Here is a 24,328-nt window from a genome sequence, read left to right as displayed (position 1 = left end):
TTCCTGTAATTCCTGTACACTAAAACAATATCACAAATCACTCGGGTTTGTCTAAGATCCTATTAGGTCCTCATATTTGCCACACTTGCTGTAATTTCCTGAAGGAGCAAGTATTGAAAGCACAAATTATACAAGTTTGTGAATGGGAGTCCTATAGAAACCACTTTTAAATCTTTTAAATTAACTTGTACATAAAGCAACACTTATCCATATATGGGCACATTCCTTTCCTTACAGTTTCAACCACAAACACAAGTTTTTTACAAAAAATGAAAAAGGTACCGAGAGAAGAATCGTAACCTCCAAAAATGTTAACAACAATGGCACAGACTGTTAGTTTCCTCTGACAATAGTAATTCATAGCTCGGCGTTGCCAATTATATTACGATATCAGAGACTGATTTTGTGTTCTTGTGAAAATTAGTCAATTTTTCAGAAAAAGTACGCCAATATGGCAACTTAGTTGGGGCGTGACGCATGTGCAAAATATCCACACCTTCTCTATGCAAATATCACATCCACCTGCGGCGCATCCCTTTTTACTGTAGTAGGGCCGCTATATCTCCTTATAGCTATATGACTTTAACCGATAATAAGAAACGGCCACCCGCGCTTCCACCGCGGAAATTTTTTGCATTAAGTCAGAATAACAGCATGACATGGCATTTGATCGATTCTTTTGTCTGCTCTTATTTCCCATACCAATCATTCAGAAAACCTGTTTCGAAGAGTATAAGTGGTGTCATTACTCGCACTGAACGAAATAAATTTGGTACACCGTCCATTAATATTTGGTTAAAAAAAATTAACAAAATGTAGAAACCAACTAAACCATAGTTTGTTATATTAACTTGCTTTAAACTAATGTAAACATTTTAATTATTTAATAATTAATTTCTTGTTATTCCATATCATCACTCCTGACCATAAATATTTACGTAACTGATGACAGAATACATTACTTGCTAAAATCGATTCCCTGTTTGACATTTTATAGACGTAATCGGTCACATGTTGCGCAATGTGCGTCTCAGTCGACAATTTTTTCCTTTATTGGTTATGTTTTAATATTAATGGTTCGCTTTAATTTTACTGCTTTCGTGTAAAAAATGTTCCAGATTGGAATGCTTGTAGCACTGGCACATCTTTTGTATTGCCCGTTTACCAAGGTTGAAGAAAGTTTTAACATCCAAGCAATACACGATATACTTTACCATAGATTTAATTTATCTCAGGTTAGCTAGACATTCGACGATTCAAATTAAATTTTTTATTACGTGCATTTTCAGTATGATCACTTCGAGTTTTCCGGAGTAGTTCCACGATCATTTATAGGTCCCGTTTTTATATCGATTCTGGTATATCCTATTATTTTCCTGCTACAGTGTCTACAAGTAAATAAATTCTACAGCCAGTATGTGGGTAAATATATGGGTTATTCAAACAAATAAAAGTGGAGATATCCTAACATCTTGTTTTAGTAAGAACAGCATTAGCAGTTTGTGTTGTGGGAAGCTTAAATCATTTATCTAAAACTTTGGAGAAACAATTTGGATCACGCTGGGTTCAGTGGTTTGCAGCTGTTACTGTTACACAAAGTCACTTTATATTTTATCTAAGTCGTCCATTGCCAAATATCTTTGCGCTTCCTTTAGGTAAGTGTATGCTAGAAAAATTGTATTTGTGGTAATTCTAAAAGCCTTAATTTTTTAGCATTACTAGCTTTCGATGGATGGTTTAGGAACTGTCACAAGAGTTTCATCTTATACTCTGGTGCTGCGATAATTATTTTTAGGGTTGAGTTGGCTTTGTTTTTGGGAATATTACTTTTACATGATCTAATTTATAAAAGAATCACTTTGAGAAGGTGGATTTTTCTAAAGTTTTAGTGAAAGCATATGAAAGTAAATGTTTGTAGGTTAATACAAATTGCTATTCCTGGAGGAATAGGATTTTTGATTTTAACTGTGGTAATAGATTCAATTTTTTGGAACAGATTTCTGTGGCCAGAGGGAGAAGTACTGTGGTACAATACCATTTTAAATAAGAGTAGCAATTGGGGTGTATCCTTTTATTTTTTATGTTAGTTAGAGCGAATCTTTTCTTTTGTAACATATTCCTTAACTATTCGTAGACGTCACCATTTTTGTGGTATTTCTACTCCGCGATTCCTAGGGGTTTGGCCGCCTCTACTTTTCTAGTACCTGTGGGATTTTATCTAGACCAAAGAGTTAGACAAGTAGTCATTCCAGTTTCAATTTTTGTACTTATGTACTCATTCCTTCCACACAAGGAATTGAGATTTATTATTTATGTGTTTCCTTGCTTAAATATTGCTGTAGCAACAGCATGCCATCGTATGTAAGTATCAAACACCCATTAATAGTAACATTTTGATAGCCTATTGGATAATGCAGTTTGTGTTACAGATGGGAGAATAGAAACAAGTCGCCTATTTACCATTTGTTGTCACTTGGCGTGGGGGGCCACTTAGCTGTAAATGTGATGTTTACTCTGTTCCTATTGAGCATATCAGCAAAAAATTATCCCGGTGGAACGGCTATTTCCCATTTTCACAGGCTTGCAAAAAATGATAACTTCATCAATGTACACATATCAAATTTGGCGGCACAGACTGGAGTAACTAGATTCACTCAAATCAATCCAAACTGGATGTAAGTATCTACATAGTATTTTTAATTTGGCAGCCCTGACAAAGCAAACATGACAACCACATTAGAAAATTAATTTTATTAAAAATAATATTATTTGCAAAACTTCTGGATTCCTGCTATGTCTGCTATTGATAAATTGAACTTCTTGACGTTTCGCCAATCAGCATGTTGGTGAAAAGTCAGCATGTTCGATTTATTAACAACTGACTCAGGAGGAATTCAGAAGCTTTATAAATAATATAACAGTGGTTTGTGGAAGTTTCTTTAAGGAATTCATAACAATATTTTTGGCTGTATTTTGAATACTCTTATTTTAATAAATCTACTGAAATAGTTTTCAGAGACTCAATTTGCACTAGATTTAGACAGAGAGTGTTAACAGAATAGTTTGATGTGTTGTTTACAATCATTTGTAATTGACATGGTAAGCTTAGAAATAATTAAAATGGAGTTGGCCAATGAAAGTAAACTTATAGCTCCAAGTAACAACCCAGAGGTATTTTTATTGTTGGAACTGTGAGCAAAGCTATGAAATAATAAGATAAGAACTATCCAAAAATATCTTGGGAGCTGATGATTTAAATTCATAATGTCTGCACAGTGGACTTTATAATCAATTCACACACCAATATCCACACACTTAACTTGTTTTTCCAAAATATTTAACGAGATGCTCAACATTTTGAGAGTGTCTCATCTTAATATAGCTTCATTACCATTACATATTATATGGCAAGTTCATGTGGAAGAAGATTACGATATAGTTGAGCTCTCTGAGACCAATTTAAAACCGCATATATAGTTGAAATTAAGAACTATTATTTTTATAGATGGGAGAGGAGAGGTCGCGAACCTGGTAAGGCAGGTTTTTATATCAAGAAAACCATAATACATGAAACTTTAGATTTATACCATGACGTGATTGAAAGTGTGTTTATAGGCGCCCAGTGTATTGATAAATTGGACGATATGCCTAGACCTTTTGCCACAAACTGATAACTTGATTTGTTTTGGATAGATAGATTTAAATTTATTTGATATAAATGAGGATGGAGTTCGCTTATACTTAGATCTCTTAGATTATTTGTTGGAGCTAGAGCAGATCATCCATGGACTGACTAGAGTACTAGAGAGTAAGTAAGTTAATAGATCACCAATTAGTTACATAAGAGATAAAGGTTCTTCACTGTTGATGAGAATTCTTTGGATCACAAATTGATTTTTGCGCGATGTGTGTGATGATGAGTGCGCGGAGGCGTCGAATTGAGTCAATTAATTAGGTACAGAGATTTTTAAAAACATAGATATAATTTATTTGGATAATTCCCTTGGCGTAATATATTTAACTTTAACTCTGTTGATGAGAAAGTGTCTTTATTGAGAACATTCTCTGGATGTTTATGCTCCTTTGAAGAAGTTAAAAAGAAACACTTACCTTGCATCACAGAAAATATTAAGTTTCTCATAAAATTTAGTCAAAAAGTCAAATTTAAGTACAAAACAAAATAAAAGTGAAAATCAGACCCCATATAGAGAGCTTAGAAACGTTACTAACAAGGTGATCCAGTATGAAGAAAAAGCATATATAGAACATTATCTAAACAGTAAAAACAGCAGGAGGATTTTGGAAATCTTCAATAATTTAAACGTTATAAAAAGATTTAAAAAAAAAAACGGAAGGATTCTTGACCAATTATATCGAGATTTAATAAACAAGTCTTTCATTCACTGTATTCCAATTTTAAATCAATATCATTACTGACTACTATAAGAGCTCTCTGTACGCATAAGAAAAATTTCAGTTTTTAGAATCGCAAATTGCACAATCTCACTCTATATTAACTTTTTCTGTTGCCCATTTTTATTAAAGTAAATCTGGCCTCTTGTAAATTTTTGCATCACCAATAAAATTTTTGTTCGTTAATAAACTGAGATATTGCATATTTATTTAATATAGAATAAGTTATGGCATATGAATATATAGCATTTGTTTTTAATTATTACTCACAAAAATTGAAAACTCATATACAGGCAATTAGTATATTATGCAACAAGTGCGGTAAACGGCATTTGACTCACTAGTTTATTTGACAAGAGCGGAGCGAGTGTTTAATTAACGAGTGACTTAAAGAGTTTACCGAACGTGTTGCGTATTACACTTTTTCTACGCTCGTTAGTTTTTGGATACATTTTCGCAAAACAACACGAATAAATTCACTAATATGACCGTCAGAATTGACAAACGTCAAAATTCAAAGCGTGGGAAATGTCTCCGAAAACATCCGTGCAGTAAAATCCCGGAAATGTCCGAAATGGCTCGCATTCGTGGGAAACGAAACTGACGGGGTAAAGTGACGCTTACCGCATGCTAGATCTGTGTGTAAATAGGTATTTTACAGACGGGAGTAGAACAACACTATTTCCGCGAACAAAAGTACGCTTGGTACTATCGTTCCAGGTCTCACTTTTCTGTGCTCTGTGGTAGAATATTTACTCTATCGTAATGTCAATAATAATTAGTTGGCGGGTTTTTACATGTATGCAGTTCTGTAAGGCATCAGTTTTTGTTTTTTTTATATAATTAAAATGTTAATCCAGAAATATGTATAATTAAATGAACGAGTTCTTACCACGAGAGAATCATAACACTCCGGGCATTGTATTAGTTAGAACCACATATAGCGAATGGATTTAGTGGTTAAAATATTTTTGGAAGCATCATTCAATTCGAGTTAGGTGTGTGGGGATTTCCAGTTTAAAAAGACTTTTTTTTATGACTATGCGTTTACTTGATGAAATTTTAGTTGATTGTTTATGAACTATAACATTATTTGCATATGACTTAACAAACAAAATAATTTACGGAAGACTTTTAAGAATGCTATGAACCCTGCAACTATATTAACTAATAAAAAAATATTTCAAATATTTTCAGATACAATAAAACAGAAAATTTGGAACCAGTTGATATGTTTCATTTCACCCATTTGATAGCAGAGGGTAAAAGTAAGTTTGATTCAAAATTAAAACCTTTCTCTGCCACTCATGATTTGATATACACCATTGAATCTTTCCATCAGATCTCTTTTAATTACATGAATGTACCACCAATGGTCATTAAAACCAAACCTGTCTTGTTTATTTTAAAACGGAGGGATGACTATAAGGATTTTTTAAATATACAGGGTATGCCAGTTGGAACTGATGATGAATTGTCAATGGCGGATTCAGCAGAAGGTGGTAACAATAAACAAAATTTGGTTTCATCTCAAGGTTCTGTTAAAGACAACATCAGACGAATTGTCAAGTCAGAAACAAATAAAGAATTTGTTGATATAGCAGAAATTGGCGCACAATCCAAAGATAATTTTAAGGCTTTCCAAAATTCAAAACCTCCACTTAATAATTTTGATAAATCTGATCAAATGACCGCTGAAGATTTGAAAGATTTTAAAAGAAAAAATGCTGTTCAAGAATCGGTAAAGGAAACAATTAAAAGAATTGTACAGTCTGAAAAAGAAACTATCCCAAAAGTAAATGCCAAGGAAGAAGTGCCAAAAAAAAATTTTGTTTACAGAGACAAAAATGGCATTGAAAATAATGAGAGAGATGAAAAGGAAAACACACTCATTATGCAGTTGAAAGGCAAAGAAGGGAGCTTTGAATTTACTAAACAAGAAACAGAAGATGAAGGTGATAAAGAGGATAAACATGTAAAAAAGGACATTAAGAAGCTTATCAGAAAATTTCAGAGAAAAAAGTTGGATTCTGCTATTTCTCAATATGAAAAACTACATGAAAGCAATAATTACAATGCTTTGAAAATAACAAATGGAGATATTTCATTAGCTGAAATGGATTCAAAACAATATGATGATCCATCAAAAACTGTGAAAAGTTTGTCAGAGAACAAATTTGATACAGATGTTCCAGAAAACAACCCTACTGAGGCCACAGGTAATTTTGGCAAAGAAATGAGAAATAATTGGATTGAAAATAGAGACTAACCCTTTAGGCTGTGGAGTATCTTTTTTTATATGTAAATATGTATATTAATAAACCTTTTTAAGTTAAATTATTGTATGGTTTTAAAGAGTATTTGTATAGTAATAGTACACTGCGACTATGTCCCAAGCAGCTAACTAAACTAAACAAAATAATTTAAATATTATATTTTAAATAAATTGACGACAATAATAAAAATTTACTGTTTTGGGAAAGCTAATTTGTAGACTGTATTAGCAGACATCCCCAAGCCAATAAATACCATAAGGTATGTTAGGTCCAGTAGAATTGTATCCCGAAAGCCACCCTTTAAGTGAACTGGAAGACCATCATCAACCTGAAATTTTTTCTGGATTTCCTTAAGCTTGTAGAATCGTGGATTTGGAACTTCTCCTTCAGTAGTAGCAGCTTTCCTGGCTACTTGTCTATAAGCTGCTTGAACGAGTCTCAGGTTTCTCTACAAGAATATTCATTGTTACCTGGGATTATGTAATCTAACATCAATTAAGAATTGAGTTTCTTTTTTTAAATTAATTGAATGTTTACTACATTCAGATACTCGAAAAATATCAACAAATCACCTGAACATTCATATTGCAGAAAAAATGTTACAATTTTCTTTGCAATTTGACACCTTGTCTTTATTTTTCTGCTTCCTATAGCATCATAGTAGGTTCCGATATTTCTTGTGTATATCACAGATGTTAATGAGATTGGTTAGTTTGCATCCGAAAATTTGACAAAAGTTAATTCATTTAACACAGGTCTTTATAAATTTGTGTTTTTTTTTTTTAATTGTAGTAAGACCAAATCGGCTTTGGCTATGAGACTGTGGTCAAATTTAATTTGATTTATCTGAGTGGCCGTTGTGCGTTACCATTTGTACACTTACATAAACCATGGTAACCATAGTGATAGTGATAAAAAGGGACGTACCAAGGATGTACAGGATGTTCATAAACGGAGTTTTTTAACAAAAAAAACTTATTTCGGAATGATAGATAGGGCAGAATCAACTTACATATCAAGGGCTCGATTTTTGAGAAGCATTTAATGGGTAACACCGCAGGGCGAAATCTTCACTAACAACCGAGATGTACTGCGTTTTCCAACTTTCGGCCCTTTTGAAAATTGTCCACAACTATTTTATTTATGATTTTTTTTAAACTTTCTTATTTTATATGGCAGTCATAATAGGCTATGGTATTAAAAAAATGCCGATGTCGAGCCCTTTTCAGCCATATAGATTTGTTGGTACCTGATGAAAAAAGGTGGACATATAGGACATTTTTTGTTTATGTATTAGTAGATTGTGCATATAGCTGCAAATGTGAATTAAGGACATAACTTTTATTCTTTATTGAATTTTGTGTTCTGTCACACATAATTTTAGTTACCAAACTAAAGCTATTAGGTCATTTAGCAATTAAAAATGTTCGAAAATTATGAAAGTCTGATATGATAAAGTGTTACATTTTGTCTAACGAAAAAATGCAGAGGAAGCCAATAAACTTTACTCCAATACATATCCAGAAAAGCTTCATGCTGTAATGTGTCAAAATCGCCGTTTTTTCTTTCAGTGTCGATTTGTCGATTTTTTTAATAAAAATCGAGCAGCGAATGGTAATATAAATATTTTGCGAACATGTATTGGTTCCATTTTTGGAAGGCTTGCCATTAATTCTTGGAAGGAGTATTTATTATCAGCAAGATTGTTGCTCCGCTCACAACGCACGAATTATAAGTGAATTTTTAAAAAAGAAGTGTTTGGACAATGTTGGATTGGAACTAGAGGCCCCATTGTGTGGCCTGCGAGATCATGTGATCTAACTCCGCGAGATTTTTTTATGGTCGGGATTAAAATATCTTATACGTAAAGATAGAATTTTCCAAATCAAAACAGTTAGAGGAAGTCACTCAAGAAGTGTTTGCTTCCGTTAATCTTAGAAAGTTAGTGAATAGTTGCTATTCAGTACGAAAAAAGGGCGTGGCGCTCAATTTGAACATTTATATATTAAATATTTTAATATAATTTTAATATTTATTGTTTTGTTTATTAGGTGAAAATGATTATAATTTTGTTTCCTAAATAATGAAAAATATAAACATTAAATATTAAAAATAATATCCAAAACTAAAATTAAAATATTAAATGGTTCTTATGTTTCGTGTTTTTCACTTATTTTAAATTGGCCTTATCTTTTCTAAAGTTCCAATGTTTATTAAATTAGTTTGTTTCTTATGTGTTGTCATTTATGCACGGCCTACCAATACATAAACAAAAAATGCTCTATATTTCCGCCTTTTTTCATCATAGATACCAACGTTTTAACTACTAAATGTTTCTCAAAAATCAAGCCCATGACATGTAAGTGCATAGGTTTTTCCTGTTAAAACACTCCAACTATGACCACTCTGTACAACGTGGTAAGCATAAGATTGTTGTGGTTATGTTTGTCTCTTGTCCTTCGTATAATTGGGAATTTATCAATTGACAAAGCGAAAAGAACATAAGAATAATTCTAGTAGCTCCAAATTCCAAATAAACACTATACGTCAATAAAATATTAGTTTCTATTCCATCCGTTTAACCTTTACGTATCTTTTTCTACTCCCCGTTCTTCATCTAAGCTTTTCTAATAATTCAATCGAGGGAACAAAGAAAGAAAAGGATGACTTTTGAAACTAGCTCAATGATTTTAATGGACTTGGCCAACTGAATTCTGTAAATAGCACTGCTTAACCCTATATTAAACCGCGGGGACGAGTTTTAAAAAAGACATGGGCGAATAAAAGCCATTCCGTAAGCACCACCAACGTAATGCGAATGGGTTTAGAGAAACTTGCCTTCTCTATCCTCTACGATATAATTTGTTAAGTAATCTCAATTTCATGTTGTCTATAGTTTATAAATACACGATCTATTTAATAAATTCTCTAATGATTTCTGTAACTGTTTGTAAATAAATGTATCATCATGTGGTTTGGATGAATATTCATTAGATGTTTCTGCTTTAATTAAGCATTGGACTTCAGAAGTAATGGAGTCATCGGAAGAGACGTTTTCTGAAGAACACAATAGTTTGCTGGTGGAATTGATTAGGTACAATTTACAAGCTAGTAAAAATCAATTTTACAAAATTGAAAGGCTCTAAACATTTACAGTTCGATATCAGCAAATGGAGAAAGTGCTGAAGTAGTACAGCAAGTAAAGGCAGCTCTACCATACTTGAAGACATATAATGTTGAAAGAGCTGAGCAACACATTATTAAACATGTTATGACTGTGATCAACAAAAATTTTGAGAAGGTGCAGCATGAACTGAACAATCTTATTTTAGATATACCTTATATTGAATTGTTGTAGATTTTTGAAGAAAACAAAACATTATTAGAAACAGCTGATGATGATTTCATAAGCGTTTTAATTAAGGCCAATATAAAGGTACACAAGTTTTGATATTCCTAAATATTTAAATAAATCAAGATATTTTCTGTTTCAGCTATCTATTGAACTAACCGAAATTGCAGATTTCATATTGAAATTTATTCTGCAAAATAGTAATATTAATTTGGTATTCATAGAGTCCATTATAAAAAGTATACCTTATTACGTCCAATTGTTTTGTCATCACTTCCAGACATGGTAAACCTTCGTATTAATGATATAGCATTTTTATAGATATATATAAATTTTTAGCCACGCTAGCTATAGAGATTCATTTGAGAAGGACATTGCTTCTCTTTTAGAAGTTATTCAAATACTTTATTCACACTTTTTGGAGATTCTAGAATCATGTGTCTATATAACTGATAATCATGGTGCCATATTGTTAAGTTCAAGTAAGTTTGTTGAATTTTAGGTATTGGTTTTCATGTTCCTTTTTAGCTCTGATTGTTTTATGCAAGCTGACTGAGATACTTTCCGATATTAACATTAATCTATTGGTGATGACTTTTAAAAATTTAGTGTCAATGAGCGAAAAATATTCTAATCATTTGGAAAATGTTATGGATCTTATTGTCCCCATTGATTGTATAACTGCTGAAATCCAGAAAAGATCAGTTTATTTATTAGAACATGTGGGTAACAAGGAAACAGATCATATATAAAACTACTAACCTGTATATAAGCGGAACAGAGATGTAACTTAATTTATTCAATGTAGAAAACTAGTCTTTCAATAGCATATCTCTTATAAATTCAGTTATTGCAATTTTTTAATTTTGGTTTTTTCCTCTGCTGCAATAGACTCAAATGTTCCGTTTAGGCCATTCATATATACACAGTATCTGATTCTATATTTGGTCTGTAACATATACCAGAGTGGCGCGACAGTGTATTATATACCCTTATTTAGCACAATTTCGAAAAATTCTTGAATTTGGGAAAAAAAAGAAAATGTTTCTGAAATCATGATTTCTTATTATCTCGTGTATCCTATCCACATCTTTATAATATAAAAATAGAACTTAAGGTGGTCAAATGTATTACTAAGAATTATTTATTAAATTTAAATTATTAAATTATCATGGTATTTTAAATGGATCAGGGAGTTGTATTTTATCATATACACCCATTGTCCCTGTACCAATCAGTTAAAGCTTCCCTATACCTATCATCATATTTATCCTTATCTTGTGATGCCTGACTAAAAAATAAAAGTGGTACGTTTACTTTTTAAATTTAAATAATCAATTTAAGACCCTATACTTACTTGAAAATTGATTTTTGTTACTGTGAAATGGAAAATTTTATTAATTCTTGTTTTAATTTGCTGAAAATAAGCTGCTTAAGAATAGTTACTTACATTAATTACTCAAAATCACGTCAAGATATACACATTTGAAATAAGCTTAAAATGCTCACTTAAAAAATATTACTAAATAATTAGTTGTTCAATAATCCTACTAATACCTTATTGAAAATATAGTTAAACATTTCTCTCGAACTTATAACTCAAATTTCAATACCACACCATCCCTACATCTACCTACCTACCAGCTACCTCTTGAAAAAGTTTCTTATTCTATTTCTTATTTCTTTGTCATAGACGGTTTATCCTTAATTTTATTTGAAATTTGCTATTTATGGGCCTATGGCAAATTAATGACAACAAAAAATACCAACATTTATTATATAGTAATAACAAAAACTTATTTTTGATGAAACAGTCAATTAAATCAATTCTTTAAATTAAAAATATAGAGGTACCACTTTTATTTTACAGTAAGAGGACCGAATATTTTACGAAAAAACTTCACTGGATAACTGCCATGATAGCTGGTATCTAACTCTAACACATGGTGTTCAATTTAAAAATTAGAGAAAAATTAGGACTTAAGACAAGACTTTGGAAATTATTTTGATACCACAAGAGGCGCGGATAGATATAGGAGTTAGTAGGAAAGCATGTTTTTTGGACTATTTTCTCTTTTTTCCCAATCAGTTGGCAACGTCACATAATTCAAAAATAATTCAAGATAAATATGGATTTAAAATATGTTTAAAATATACGTCTATCGATTTTATTCAAAAAAATATTTTTCGAAATTCTGATAATATATACTTCGTCACACTATTTCGCCACTCTGTACAAATATTACTTGTTGAATGTAATTATTTTAGGACGAGTCTTTTTGTTACCAAATAAAATATTTGGATTTTTTGTTTAAAATAGTAATGAAATTATGTGAAAATTTCTCCAGAAGTTTTAACGAGATGTCATTGGGCATTGCGTGCTTTTTTATAAAAACTCTAAAGTAAGCACTTCAACTTACTGAACTCTCACATATACCGTATGCTAAACAAAAACTTTCGGTTTTTTAGTTTTTCATTAGATTTTTACAAGTCTTCAAATTTGCCTAATGAAGCAGTACAATTGATTGAGCAGATACTGTGTGTAACATTAGAACAGTTTTTGCATCAAATATTGCTTATTCATGATATGTTTAAGGTAAGTTGTAAAATCTTGTTCCTCTGTATATTATATTTCATTCAGAATGTTCGTAGACCCAACTACAAAAAATATTTCATATTTCGGACCTGAATATCGTGTGCAAAAAATATCCGATGGGGTTATTGAGCTTCTTAAACATGAATCTCAAGATATCAGTTCTGGACTACAACATACCTCCAGAATTTACTTCAAACATGATCAGTTTAATTTTTTCTGCTCTAAATCAGTGTAAGTAAGAATACAGTTTCGAAATTCGTAATATTTATCTTATGTACTTGGCACACAGGTACTTGCTAGTTATCGAATGAAAGAGATTTTCCTTTTTTCTCATTTTTAACCGACTTCGTTCTGGAGATAAAAATGTGGCGCAAGCACAGCCCTTTAATTTTCTTAATTTTTGATGTTTATTTCGGAATACAAAATCCCAAATTGGTAAAAAGTATTTTTTTCAAGTGGAACGCTGTTTATTAAACAATATTATCACAGATAATCAAAAGCACTCTCAATGCATATAATTGTCCTGTACCTAAATTGGTATGGTTTTTGAAATAAAGCAGTTTTAAAACAAAATCTAACATATATTCATATATTCTGCAAGTGTAAAGTAACCATGAAATGAAATTACCTACCAGAATATTTGATAATAAACAGGGTATTCCAATTTAGGAAAATACTTTTTTCAATTTCTTGTTCGTCGCAGAATGGTATTACTCTACAGAATTTAAGATACTGGCACATTGCAGCCAAAATTTCAGATTGCTGAATATTCTTGTAATTTTAGATTTTAAGAGTTTTCTTGGGGAAAAAATTGTATTGTACGGGTAGTTTGTTTCGCTTTTAGGTTATAAAGATTTATTCTACAAGAGTTACAAGGAAGGCATATTTTCCAGCCTAGTAATAAATATTAGCGCCGCCATTTTAATCAGAGGGAACATTGGGAATGTAGAAATTTTGTTATTGAACAACTTGGTGCAAGAAAACCCGTTTGTTTCTTTATTGGTGTTGGATATCTATACACTGGTGTTGCGGTGACAAACTACAAAACATTCATTAAGTCAAATCCTTATTAATTGTATTATAGGAATATAAGTATAAATGACCTCAAGAATACTTTAGTTTTCCTATTGAGCTCTGTGAAAATGATGAATTTTGGAGTTTTTACGCACCGGCCCGAATCGATTTATTTTAAGGAACTGCTAATAAGGATTTTTAGTATGTTACCCATCACTTCCAAAGTGGAAATTATCGACACCATCAAACCGGAAACAAATTTGCAAATAGGATATTTTATGGGTGTTCGCAATTTTCTTTCATTTAAAAAAGTCTTAGGAAATATTGTTGAACCTGGAATCTTTGGAATTGAAGAGCAAAGTGTAAACCAAGAAGGATTTCTTCATGCGGTGAGTATTTCAAACAGATGGGAGAACCATGCGGTCAACCCATATTTGCTACTAGTTACATAGAGGGCTCTGCCTGTGCTGATAATACCAATAAGATCTGTCATTTCAAATCTTGCTGTACAGTACAGTCTGTCTATAATGATTTACAATATAAAAAATAAATTAAAAGAGGCCTAGATGTGAGGGCGTGAGTATTATAAAATTTGCAGAATTTAATCTTAATCTTGGCAGTTGTGTACCATTGAACACACCAGAGTAATAGATTTTTTACAAAGTGTGGCATCCAGGAATGACTAAATATTTATCGACATTCAGTCTATTTCGACAAAATGGCTTATGACAATTTTTGTATGCTTGTGTATACAAGAGCATGTCATATAAAAAATAACTTTCTTATATTAAAAATAGCTGTATCATAAAAAAAGGGAAGGGTACAACATTTTCTCATTTAGAATTATTTTCAATATCCTGTTCTTTAAAACTTTTAACCAGTTCAATGAATTATTATGCAGACTACCTATTTGTCAATTTCATATCTCGAAATGGATTCAACTAAGCTTTAATGCAAAGAAACTGAAACGGTCCCCTTTAAGTTTTGATCAATTAAATGTGAAAGTATTTAGTTTTTCGTATCGAATTAATTTTGTCGACATTGTCACTTTAATGTATGAGAAATATGTTCTATTGACTTCTGTTTTTGTAAAAAAAATCGGTTTTCTTAATAATTAGTGATAGTTAATGTATCTCAAGCTATCTTGCCTTGAGGAATTTCAATTTTTATCATACAAGGAGCCTCCTTGCGTGATGAATTTTTACCACTCTATTCCAGAACATCAAAGAGCTTTTAGAAAAAGAACTATACAATTATTTTTTCTATTTAGATTATTCCTTTCCGTGAAACCATTGAAATTTATTACTTGAGATAAAATTTTTCTTAAAAAATATATCCTTTTTTCTTTAAAATTTTTTCCATATATTTTAGAATGTATGTTGAATGTATCTTCTTCTCTTACCTGACATCAAAGTTAGGGCTAATGTCAACCACAAACTTTTTTAGGTACAAAATTTAAGTTTGCTGTGCACCACAGATCTAAGGAACAACACTATTGACCCGATTCAGTTGGCCTTTGCAATCGGTAAACTGTGGGAATTCGACAGTTCAGTTGAGAGACTGGTTCTGACAAACCACGCATCTAGAAGTTTCATTCGGGTCCTTATCAACTGCACCGCGGTGTACTGGAAGTATTTTTCTCAATCTCAGCTAAAGGTGGTGAGCAATTTGGGCGCTTCTTTAAATGGATATACAGAGTGTTATTAACATGACATCATATTATCTTATAAATAAATGGGGACACCACCTTGATATTGAATCGATATTTTGTCGGTTTCAACTCTGAGAGAAACCTTATCGTGCCCAACAGGGCATCTCAATGTCAGACTGACAATCGCGATACCTATCAAACTACCCATCGTTGCCAAATGATCGGAACATGTTTGCGTCAAAGTATTTCACATTAATTTCAATAAATAAGTTGCAAAACCTCTTCTAGTGTATTTATCTGGTAGTGATATATAGTACAATACCATTTATATGTTATTATGACTTGGATTATGTTTTGTTTACGATGTTATGGAAACGATTTCGATTCATTAGTAACAAAGGGCAAAAATTTTAGTTTTATATTTTTTTAATATTTATAGCACATTTTGCAACTCAGCTCATGTAATTTTATAATTTATCCATCCAAATGTCGTCGGAAACGTCGGTAACTTAACCCTCGTGAAACTATCAAGAATAAAAAATGTAAACAAATAAAATCCGCTTTTAGGGACACTGACTCACGAACTAACGAATAAAATTAGCCAAACGATCGTTGGTTGTTATTTAAAAATTTATTTAATATATAATATATACATATATAATAATTTAATTGAATAAAATCTTAGTTAATAAAAGAAGAGCATTAATTTGTGTTAATAGGTTCAAATGTATATTACTGTTAAGGTGTTAGTGAAGAAGTAAGTTTGAGTGACAACTTGCCGCACAGTCTACGTTCTAACGGACGAATCAACAACTAATAAAGTTTAAAAAGGGAGTCGCCAAACACCGCCATTAGAGAGCATTAGATCGAGAAATACTTATTTAGATGATTACTGTTAAAGTTATTCTTTGTGAACCAGAGTTTATTTGGGATTATTAGCGATACTACTACTATTTTGCAATTCAATCTAGAAACATGATTTATTGCCGTTTTCCCAACTGCTGCAAAATCGCGCTAAAACTAACTTTTTGCGATGCTGAAGGATGAGTCATTTTTCTTGTAATTTATCGTGATTGATTTTATATGATGTTTAAATTTGTTGCATAGTAATGGATAAGACTGTTTTTTGCTATTTAAATTTATGAAACTAGCAATGTTTGTACAAAAAATTAATACTAAAACTTTTGTCGTGTTTGCAGACAAAGTAATAGAAGACGAATTTTTTCATCGTTGGGCATATTCAAGTAACGGCGGCGAAATTTTGTTTACACTAATAATGGATTTTTTTGCAATTGTCTTAAAAAGTAATCGAAAACCCTTTTTAGGGTTAGTAGACAACATAGTCAGTCTGCCAAAAAAGTTCCTTTTTATTTAAAAATTTAAAGAACAAACCTTATTGCTTGGCTTATCGTTGTCATTATTTCATCCCGCCTCATGATCCGTGGGTATAAAACGATTGATACCCTATCTCTGGAGCATTTATTCTGGAATATCCTTATCATGAGATTTATGAAAAAATATTTTTTTCATAATACCCATGAGATTTATTCATTAAATTATCTGATGTCATTTTAATAACACCCTGTAAAGCAAAACGGAGATATACTTCAAGCAAATAATGTTTACGTGTACGTCATTAACTGTCATTTTATTTTATTTTCGCACAAAATGGTGTGATATGATCTACTAAACTTATACAACCAAAGCAAAACGATCGCAAAAAATAAACACCGTCAATAATTAATCGCGTAAGTTCGAACGTAGTGTTAGGTATTTGTTCACAGACGTACAGACCTGTGAAGAAATATAGACTCATACCTATTTAAAGATTTCGTTGAAGAGCAATCGAATATTACTGAAAATAGGGTTGGTACACACAAATAAAAGTGTCAATATATTAGTTTTATTTTTTATTTAATAATCGTGAAAATCTAAAATAGCCTACCATTTATACATTTATGCAGTGAAAAATCATAAACTCACTGATTATATTTATCCCCCTTTATTTTTTATGATGTTTATTAGTCTTTTAGGCATGCTAATTAACTGCTTAAGTGTATTAATTGAAATTTTGGCCCATGTGGATCGCAGTCTTTGAGTTTTTCGACATTTTTTTTTTTGCTTGTTTTGACGTTCACTATCGGATTTATTTATATTGGGATTAACTGCTGGCCATTCCAATAACTGGATACCAAGGTCATGAAACCACTGTTTTGTAGTGGCAGCTACATGGAAAATTATGTTTTCGTCTTCAGTCAGCGTAATGAATGGTAGAAGGTAATCACGTAACGTTGCCTGATAACTAACAGCCGTCATACGCCCATCGATAATATTTTTTCTATCAAATCTCAAATCATGTCAATCGGGATCATCAAGCTTGAATTTCTTGTCATCACTAAATATAATGTTGCCAAAAGTCATCTTTTGTTACATATTTTTCTGCAAACTAAAATCGATTCAATTTATATTGTGTTTTCAAGAGTGGTTTACTATGACATTTTTGATATTTGAAATGTTTTGATTCAGCTGTCAGATAATATCTACGCAACAGTGCTGTCGATGATACCCCGGTAAGGAAGAAAACCGACGAGGACCCCCTGAAAGTTTTTTTTACCATAGTTTCGATTCCAAACGTAAAAAAAAATGTCCGCTATAGCTTTTTGTGTTTTTTCGCAGTTTGCTAAGTTAGGAATTCGCTGTTTTTCGATTGCAATTAATGCGGCATATTACAAGACAAAACAAAACTGGACAGATAAACCGATTATATTAAGTGATACTTCTTGATATTAACTTCCAAAATACATCTTGCATTTAAAAAGTCTTGCATACGATTGAGTTTGTAAATATTCACAGTTTAACTCGTCCCGCTCGAGACGAATTAGCGGCGTCTTAGCGTTAAGGTCAAATAAAATAAAACCAAGTTCATACAGCAGTCGCGCCTATTTTACTCTAAACATCCATTTATATGCTCGTGACGTTTGTGTAATAAAATATTGAAATTATTATACATATATATATATATATATATATATATATATATATATATATATATATATATATATATATATATATATATATATATATATATATATATATATATATATATATATATATATATATATATATATATATATATATATATATATATATATATATATATTTGGGTCTATATTTTTCACGGTCTGTACATTTCTCTGTTAATAATTGAACTCCAATTTGGTTAGCGTGGTTTTTGTTTTTGTCAATTTTTTTTTGCTTATTGTGAATTAGCCTAAAAACAGTTGAGTTGAAAACGACAGAGGAATTTAATTGGCCGTATCATCGATATATCGATCGAACGATTTTGGTGCCAGAATATATTGCTTTGGCAAAGCATTTGATTTGAGGCGTACTGTTGTGACATGCACGCAAAGATTATTTGATTCAAGTATCCATCGTTTTTGTTTTACGTTTGGAGTTTGTTATTGGTTTTTTAGATAATTAATCAGCTTAAAGTTCTTAGCGCCCTAGAAGAATATAAAGTCAGTATTCTCGAAACCTTTGAAAAAGTATCAGTAGATTCGATCCTATCAAACATTGTCTTCGCAGGGGATTTTGTTAAAGTTAACCAGGAACTGCTAAATTCGGGAAGCGTCCTTTTGCGCGAAATGACACTGGACATGCTATTCCAACGTTTCTCCACTCGCCGATCGGTTTTGGAAAACATATTTAAATCGTTCAGTGAAAAGTCGATGGTAGATATTCAATGTTACTTTCAACAAATACCCAATGACACTGTAAATTATGAAGGCATTACACGAGCATCTTATGGGCATGTATGTCTCACATGGTACAATAATCCTCGTTGTAAGTTATTTAATGCTCAGCATTATAATGTTACGTTATCTGATAGAAACGGCATAGATACATTTCCCGATAGACCAAAATTTCATTATTCGTTAAGCAATCGAACCTGTGTTAGTACTTTTAAACATATGAGCAAAGAGGACATTGTGGAGGTCGAAGACTGCGAGGCGGACGATACCATTCAGCGCCTGAAGAGTGATGTCAAATGCCTATCGAAAATTGTCAAGACTGAAAAATTGACCCCAAAAAATGTTGCCGATTTAAAAATTGTTTTGAGTCGGTTATCGTCATTAATTTAAATTGTCACTGTGTAATAAATTATTTTGTTTGTACCCCATATTTAAGTTTATTTTTATACTCTTTTATTTAATTAATAAATAATTGAGTGTTTCCGCTACTAATAGACCCCTAAAATATGCAACCTACCTACAAAAAGAAACAGCCACACATCCGAAAAAGCGTATGGACGCAATGCGGATATTTTAAAGACAACAATAAAAATCTCCTTAAAGAAACTGTTAAAATGTTACTCACCGGGTGCGAGGTGAAATCACCTCTGTTCCCAGTGAAACCCATGTAGCTACTAGACATATAGAGGCCCTGCCTATGCTGGCAGAAACTCATGAAATAACAATGTATTTTTTTTTTGAGAAGGTCCATTCAAGGAGTGCATGCGCGAAATTTCAAATTTCGTTTTTAACTAACGGCAGCTCTATTGACAAATTTTGACGTAGAACCCAAAAGACCTTGCGGCCTTTTAAGGCAGTATTTTCTCAAAATATGTGGAAATCCTATTAAATTTTGAGAAAAAAAAGGAATTAGGGTCTGGAAAAGCAGTGCAGAATTGCAACACCCACGTCGGCGTCAGTCTAATTCTGTAATTAATTTGGAATTTTTATTCTTCAAACCTTGTAAATACGATGCAATTTCTACATGTATTTTTTATGTAAGCTATTTTTTTTTTATAAATCGGTGCAAAGCGGTAGTTTTCATAAACTCATCAAACATCTAAGTGAAAAAATGGCCAAGAAGCACCTCCTATAGAGAGTAATTGATAAGGGGTATTTCTCATGCTTGTTCTAGTAAAAGTTCAACTTGTAGCTTAATTGCTTTCTTATATTTCCTGTAGTAGACATATTACAAAGAACAAAGTAGTGAAAGCACAAATTATACAAGTTTATGAGTATGGCATGGAAGATATTGACACCAAAAATGAAAACAGAAATGGCACATTCATCAATTTTTACCGTAGCAGGGCACTATATTATCTTATAGCTATATGGTGGAATCTAATCATCTGTCAACTATAGCTGAAAAGGCACTTAGAGGATAACAGAAGACTTCGACTTTCCATAATTTTATTTCGCTACATAGCGCACCTTGCACTATTACGTTACGTTTTTAAACCAACCAATTAAAATCGATTGGGTTCATCAAATACGACGGTTTAATTATATTTCAGCGCTGTACGGTTTGCCTTTTCGACTGATTGATTAGGGAACGGCGCTACGCTTTTTGCGATTGTATTCTCCAATCTTAAACCTTTGTAATTTGGAAATGGGTGTTTTGTAGAAGGCGAAGCATTATTAATTGCAAAACATGTAGTTTAAATTGCTATGACCTACATTGATAAAGATGCAGATCACATATTTAAGGTTAAACGGAATATTTTATAATCAACCCACCAGTCAGTTTTTTTTTAGAATTATCCGTGGGAAATATCTCCGAAAATATCCGATTGCTCCCTAACCCGTGCAGTAAAATCCCGGAAATGTCGGAAATGGCTCGGAGCCGTGTGAAACGAAACTGACGTGTAAAAAGACGTTTCCCGAACGGTCGATCGGTGTGTAATTAGGCATTTTACAGAGAGTACAAATTGTCAACAGTAGATTCCACTTAAACATAGTTCTAATCAAATCGATGAAATAAAATTCTACCACAACCTCATAGGCGAAAATAATTTGTAAAGTTTGGTTTTGTAATTATAACTACATTTTATTAACGGAGAAAAAAGGATGCTTTGCGAATAAAGAGAGTTTTGGTAAAATAATGAACAAAATTTAAAATCCTTTATGGTTATTAAAAATGAAAAAAATATTTATGCTTTATCTTAAAAGTTCGGTAGTAGATATCTTTATACATTATTTTGGCAAAATTGAATTAAATCTTTTTAGGTAGGTGACGCCTAATTAGATGATCAACCAATCAAAGATGATTAAATTAAATAAAAAAACAATCGTCTATATGCGCCAGAAATTTAAGATTTATCTATGCCTTAGACACGTGCCACTATAACTAACCAAAACTAAGCTCTTAATTCTCTTACAGAAACTAATCCATTCTGTGCCTAATATGATGTTATACTTAAACTAACCTTAGGAGTCTGTGTTGAAAAATAAAGGGGTTTGGTATTTATCAATTGGATAGTTTGCAAAGTCAATTGAAACTTTTTTTTGCAATATGAATGTTCAAGTGAGTTGTTATTTTTGAAGTAAATCATTATAGTGAATATTCGATTAATTCTAAAAAGCTCTATTTTTAATTTAAAGGTTAAATTACATAATCTCAACAAGCGATATTTTTGTAGAGGAACCTGAGACTCATTCATGCAGTTTATAGACAAGTGGCCAGGAACGCTGCTACCGCTGAAGGAGAAGTTCCAAATCCACGATTCTACAAGCTTAAGGAAATCCAGAAAAAATTTCAGGTTGATGATGGTCTTCCAGTTCATTTAAAGGGTGGCTTTCGTGATGTAGTTTTACTGAGGCTAACATACCTATTGGTATTTATTGGTTTGGGAATGTCCGGTAATACAGTCTACAAACTAGCTTTCCCCAGACGTTGATTCATATTTATGATGGTAGTCTGCAGTTTATTGAAAATATAATATTAGAATTGTTTTGTGTAGTTCATTTAGTAACTATTCAAGATTGTTTGGATGTATTGGATTAAGTTTAATATTGATTAAAGCAACAATTACTTTTTGAAACCACACAATATATTAATAAAAAAAAATTAATAATATACATATATACTTACATATAAAAAACAAGTCTCCGTTTTCAATCCAATTATGTCCCGTTTTTTTGGCAAAATTGCAGGTGAGCCCAGCATGAGAACATCTATCAAATTTGTTGATGGAATAATAGCTTTTCACAGGTGTCTTTTCCGTCATCTTCATCTTCTGTTCTGTGCTTTTTAAATGCCTAATGAGCGTGTTTTCCCCTTTTTCTCATTATTTTCAATGACACCTATGTTTCTGTAGACTACGCTTTTTGCCACTTCCTTTAACTGACTAAAAGACTACTTCATTCTCGGCGGGTTTAAACCAATACATAAAAATTTTAGTAAATATTTTCTATTTTGGGTTGCACTTCTAAAAAATTAAATTTCAAGACCAATTAGTACATTATGCGACAAGTGTGGTAATTGGCATTTGATTGACGAGTCTATTTGGCACGAGCGGAGCGAGTGTTTAATGAACGAGTGACTTAAAAAGTTTACCAAAGGTGTTGCATACTATGTTTTTTCTGCGATCATTAATTTTTTGGTACATTTTTGCAAAACTAACACGAATGCATTCACTGACATGACCGTCAGAATTGACAAATGTCAAAGTTCTAGACGTGTTTGGAAAAATGTCCGAAAACATCCGATTCCTTACGTGGTAAAGTGACGCTTCCCGCACGGTAGATCGGTGTATAATTAGTTATTTTACAGAAGGTAGTAGAAAAACGAAAACAATTTTGGCAGATCACTATCAAATTGACAAATTTTCAAATGTTTATACCTAATTTCAATGTAATGTAATAACCTGAAAGGTTAAATTCTGGGAAGCAGGTTTTACTCAAATGCACTGAAAAACGACTACTTGTATCTAACAATTTAATAATTAACAAAAATACATAGGTTAAACTACTGCTTATCTCTTAATATCTACATCACACATCCACAAAAAAATAAAATCTTAAAATTATGCATTCTTCACAAGTATAAGTGACATTCAGTGAAACGCTTTTAACTTTTTTGATCTTCTTTGTTGTGCTGGTCCTTCTAAATCTGAAGTTTCACTTTCGGTTTCATTATAAAGCACTTCTGCTTTTAATCCAAGATCTGTGTCAAATATACCTGTCGATTTTGCTTTTTCCAGTGTACGAACTAAAAAAAAAACAGTTAAGTTTTTCAAAATTTCACAATGACACTAATTTTTCATACTTTGGGCTTCTAAGAGACTATTTTGCCTTTTAAGATCTTCAATGTCTTGCTGATGAGAACTGTTTTTCTTCCTCATAAAAAGGATATATTCCGCAGCTTTTTTCAAAATTTGGGCTCGGCTTGCCTAAAATATTGAATGACCTCATTGCTTCATTATCTGGTCAAAACAAAGTAATTTAAGAGATAAAGGGTTTACAGACCGACCTACCACTTTTTCGCCGTTAAGAGCTGGCACTGAATCACGTAAACTGCTGAAACTGTCCTTAATATGGTCTCTGCGTTTGCGTTCTAATGCATTATGATGAGCCCTTTTTTCTGCCTACAACATATTTACAATAAATTCTCAGCAAAAATCACCGGGCATAAATTTAATACCACCTGAGAGTAATATTGACTTCCTGAAGATTGTCTAGGAGTTGGTTGTCGAGAATCTGAATCCTCACCATCCTACAAATTCAGGTAAAGTACAATTTATTAAAAAAAAACGTTATAAGAACATACATCGCTTTCAACATCAACATCTCGGTCATCATCGCTCATTGTTGAAAGAGTTTTTGTGTACCCAGAAAGTCAAATTATAACCAGCCCCTTTTTGGTGCATACATTAATTCAAAATAAAACTTCTGTTTACTCAAAGCTCATACAACCCCTACGACAATCAACTGTTTCAATTTGGCCATGAAGAGAAATCTTTTCTGTAAGGAAACTCCAACGCTAGTTAACCTCACAATGTCAGAATATATGTCACGTGGTTAATTTTAGACACAGACAACAGATATCAAAGTTCGCCTTTTTAACTCAAACGTCATTTCTTGTATTTTTTGTCTCCTACTTTTATAATAGTTCAAGTTTTAGGCGAATGAAATATTGTATTTTAATTTCACGTGATATGATTATTCCTTAGCCAAATAGGCGCGGCGATATTAACACGTTATAAAAAGGAATAGTGTATTCTCTCCTCTCCT

The 24,328-nt window shown here is 31.9% G+C and overlaps 5 protein-coding genes across 13 annotated transcripts; 3 read left to right on the top strand and 2 right to left on the bottom strand.

The window, feature by feature from the left end:
- Positions 1–997: 997 nt before the first annotated feature.
- LOC132708185 (probable Dol-P-Man:Man(7)GlcNAc(2)-PP-Dol alpha-1,6-mannosyltransferase) lies at positions 998–6,835 on the top strand. 2 transcript variants are annotated; one of them, XM_060680351.1, is made up of 8 exons: positions 998–1,235; positions 1,290–1,422; positions 1,482–1,655; positions 1,714–1,867; positions 1,919–2,063; positions 2,135–2,361; positions 2,418–2,675; positions 5,611–6,835. In XM_060680351.1, the coding sequence occupies exons 1-8, from the start codon at positions 1,110–1,112 to the stop codon at positions 6,680–6,682; spliced, it is 2,289 nt and encodes a 762-aa protein (XP_060536334.1). In that variant the 5' UTR covers positions 998–1,109; the 3' UTR covers positions 6,683–6,835. The 2 variants fall into 2 exon arrangements, with proteins under 2 accessions (XP_060536334.1, XP_060536342.1); XM_060680359.1 differs by having other exon boundaries at positions 999–1,235; positions 2,430–2,675; positions 5,611–6,811.
- On the bottom strand, positions 6,831–7,408 carry LOC132708204 (cytochrome c oxidase subunit 7A2, mitochondrial-like). Its single transcript, XM_060680382.1, has 2 exons — positions 7,262–7,408; positions 6,831–7,137 (listed from the first exon to the last, which is right to left on the bottom strand). The coding sequence occupies exons 1-2, from the start codon at positions 7,271–7,273 to the stop codon at positions 6,880–6,882; spliced, it is 270 nt and encodes an 89-aa protein (XP_060536365.1). The 5' UTR covers positions 7,274–7,408; the 3' UTR covers positions 6,831–6,879.
- Positions 7,409–8,971: 1,563 nt separating this feature from the next.
- Positions 8,972–19,574, top strand: LOC132703393 (uncharacterized). Of its 5 annotated transcripts, none has more exons than XM_060672640.1 (14): positions 8,972–9,107; positions 9,704–9,783; positions 9,846–9,990; positions 10,048–10,125; positions 10,184–10,326; positions 10,381–10,523; positions 10,570–10,763; positions 12,310–12,443; positions 12,511–12,637; positions 12,694–12,868; positions 13,482–13,668; positions 13,722–14,040; positions 15,098–15,307; positions 18,779–19,574. In XM_060672640.1, the coding sequence occupies exons 1-14, from the start codon at positions 9,087–9,089 to the stop codon at positions 19,445–19,447; spliced, it is 2,625 nt and encodes an 874-aa protein (XP_060528623.1). In that variant the 5' UTR covers positions 8,972–9,086; the 3' UTR covers positions 19,448–19,574. The 5 variants fall into 5 exon arrangements, with proteins under 5 accessions (XP_060528623.1, XP_060528616.1, XP_060528631.1 ...); XM_060672633.1 differs by having other exon boundaries at positions 15,098–15,310; positions 18,779–19,573; XM_060672648.1 differs by lacking the exon at positions 8,972–9,107 and adding an exon at positions 9,258–9,483 and having other exon boundaries at positions 15,098–15,310; positions 18,779–19,572.
- Positions 19,575–21,460: 1,886 nt separating this feature from the next.
- Positions 21,461–22,046, top strand: LOC132702820 (cytochrome c oxidase subunit 7A, mitochondrial-like). The gene is made up of 2 exons (XM_060671622.1): positions 21,461–21,620; positions 21,736–22,046. The coding sequence occupies exons 1-2, from the start codon at positions 21,609–21,611 to the stop codon at positions 21,991–21,993; spliced, it is 270 nt and encodes an 89-aa protein (XP_060527605.1). The 5' UTR covers positions 21,461–21,608; the 3' UTR covers positions 21,994–22,046.
- A 960-nt stretch (positions 22,047–23,006) lies between these two features.
- On the bottom strand, positions 23,007–24,187 carry LOC132707465 (protein max). 4 transcript variants are annotated; one of them, XM_060679351.1, is made up of 5 exons: positions 23,865–24,187; positions 23,739–23,810; positions 23,575–23,682; positions 23,364–23,487; positions 23,007–23,306 (listed from the first exon to the last, which is right to left on the bottom strand). In XM_060679351.1, exons 1-5 carry the CDS (start codon positions 23,901–23,903, stop codon positions 23,152–23,154), a joined length of 498 nt encoding a protein of 165 aa, XP_060535334.1. In that variant the 5' UTR covers positions 23,904–24,187; the 3' UTR covers positions 23,007–23,151. The 4 variants fall into 4 exon arrangements, with proteins under 4 accessions (XP_060535334.1, XP_060535342.1, XP_060535317.1 ...); XM_060679359.1 differs by having other exon boundaries at positions 23,010–23,306; positions 23,742–23,810; positions 23,865–24,176; XM_060679334.1 differs by having other exon boundaries at positions 23,011–23,306; positions 23,572–23,682; positions 23,865–24,174.
- Between the last annotated feature and the right edge of the window lie 141 nt (positions 24,188–24,328).

Source organism: Cylas formicarius, unplaced genomic scaffold, assembly GCF_029955315.1.
Source record: "Cylas formicarius isolate icCylForm1 unplaced genomic scaffold, icCylForm1.1 PGA_scaffold_10__41_contigs__length_53128322, whole genome shotgun sequence".
Classification (NCBI taxonomy): domain Eukaryota; kingdom Metazoa; phylum Arthropoda; class Insecta; order Coleoptera; family Brentidae; genus Cylas; species Cylas formicarius.
Note: the sequence above shows the minus strand (reverse complement) of the source record. Positions and strands in the feature narration are given on the sequence as shown.

Bases quoted from the DNA above. Each gene is read 5' to 3' on its own strand.
- LOC132708185 (XM_060680351.1), top strand. From the start codon at position 1,110: ATGTTCCAGATTGGAATGCTTGTAGCACTGGCACATCTTTTGTATTGC. The intron at 1,423-1,481 runs GTAAATATATGG...ATCTTGTTTTAG, and splicing joins ATTCTACAGCCAGTATGTGG to TAAGAACAGCATTAGCAGTT. The intron at 2,064-2,134 runs GTATCCTTTTAT...AACTATTCGTAG, and splicing joins ATAAGAGTAGCAATTGGGGT to ACGTCACCATTTTTGTGGTA.
- LOC132703393 (XM_060672633.1), top strand. From the start codon at position 9,087: ATGACCACTCTGTACAACGTG. The intron at 12,638-12,693 runs GTAAGTTGTAAA...GAATGTTCGTAG, and splicing joins TTATTCATGATATGTTTAAG to ACCCAACTACAAAAAATATT. The intron at 14,041-15,097 runs GTGAGTATTTCA...AAACTTTTTTAG, and splicing joins AAGAAGGATTTCTTCATGCG to GTACAAAATTTAAGTTTGCT.
- LOC132707465 (XM_060679334.1), bottom strand. From the start codon at position 23,903: ATGAGCGATGATGACCGAGATGTTGATGTTGAAAGCGAT. The intron at 23,811-23,864 runs GTATGTTCTTAT...CTGAATTTGTAG, and splicing joins ATGTTGATGTTGAAAGCGAT to GATGGTGAGGATTCAGATTC. The intron at 23,488-23,571 runs GTAGGTCGGTCT...TCAATATTTTAG, and splicing joins CTCTTAACGGCGAAAAAGTG to GCAAGCCGAGCCCAAATTTT.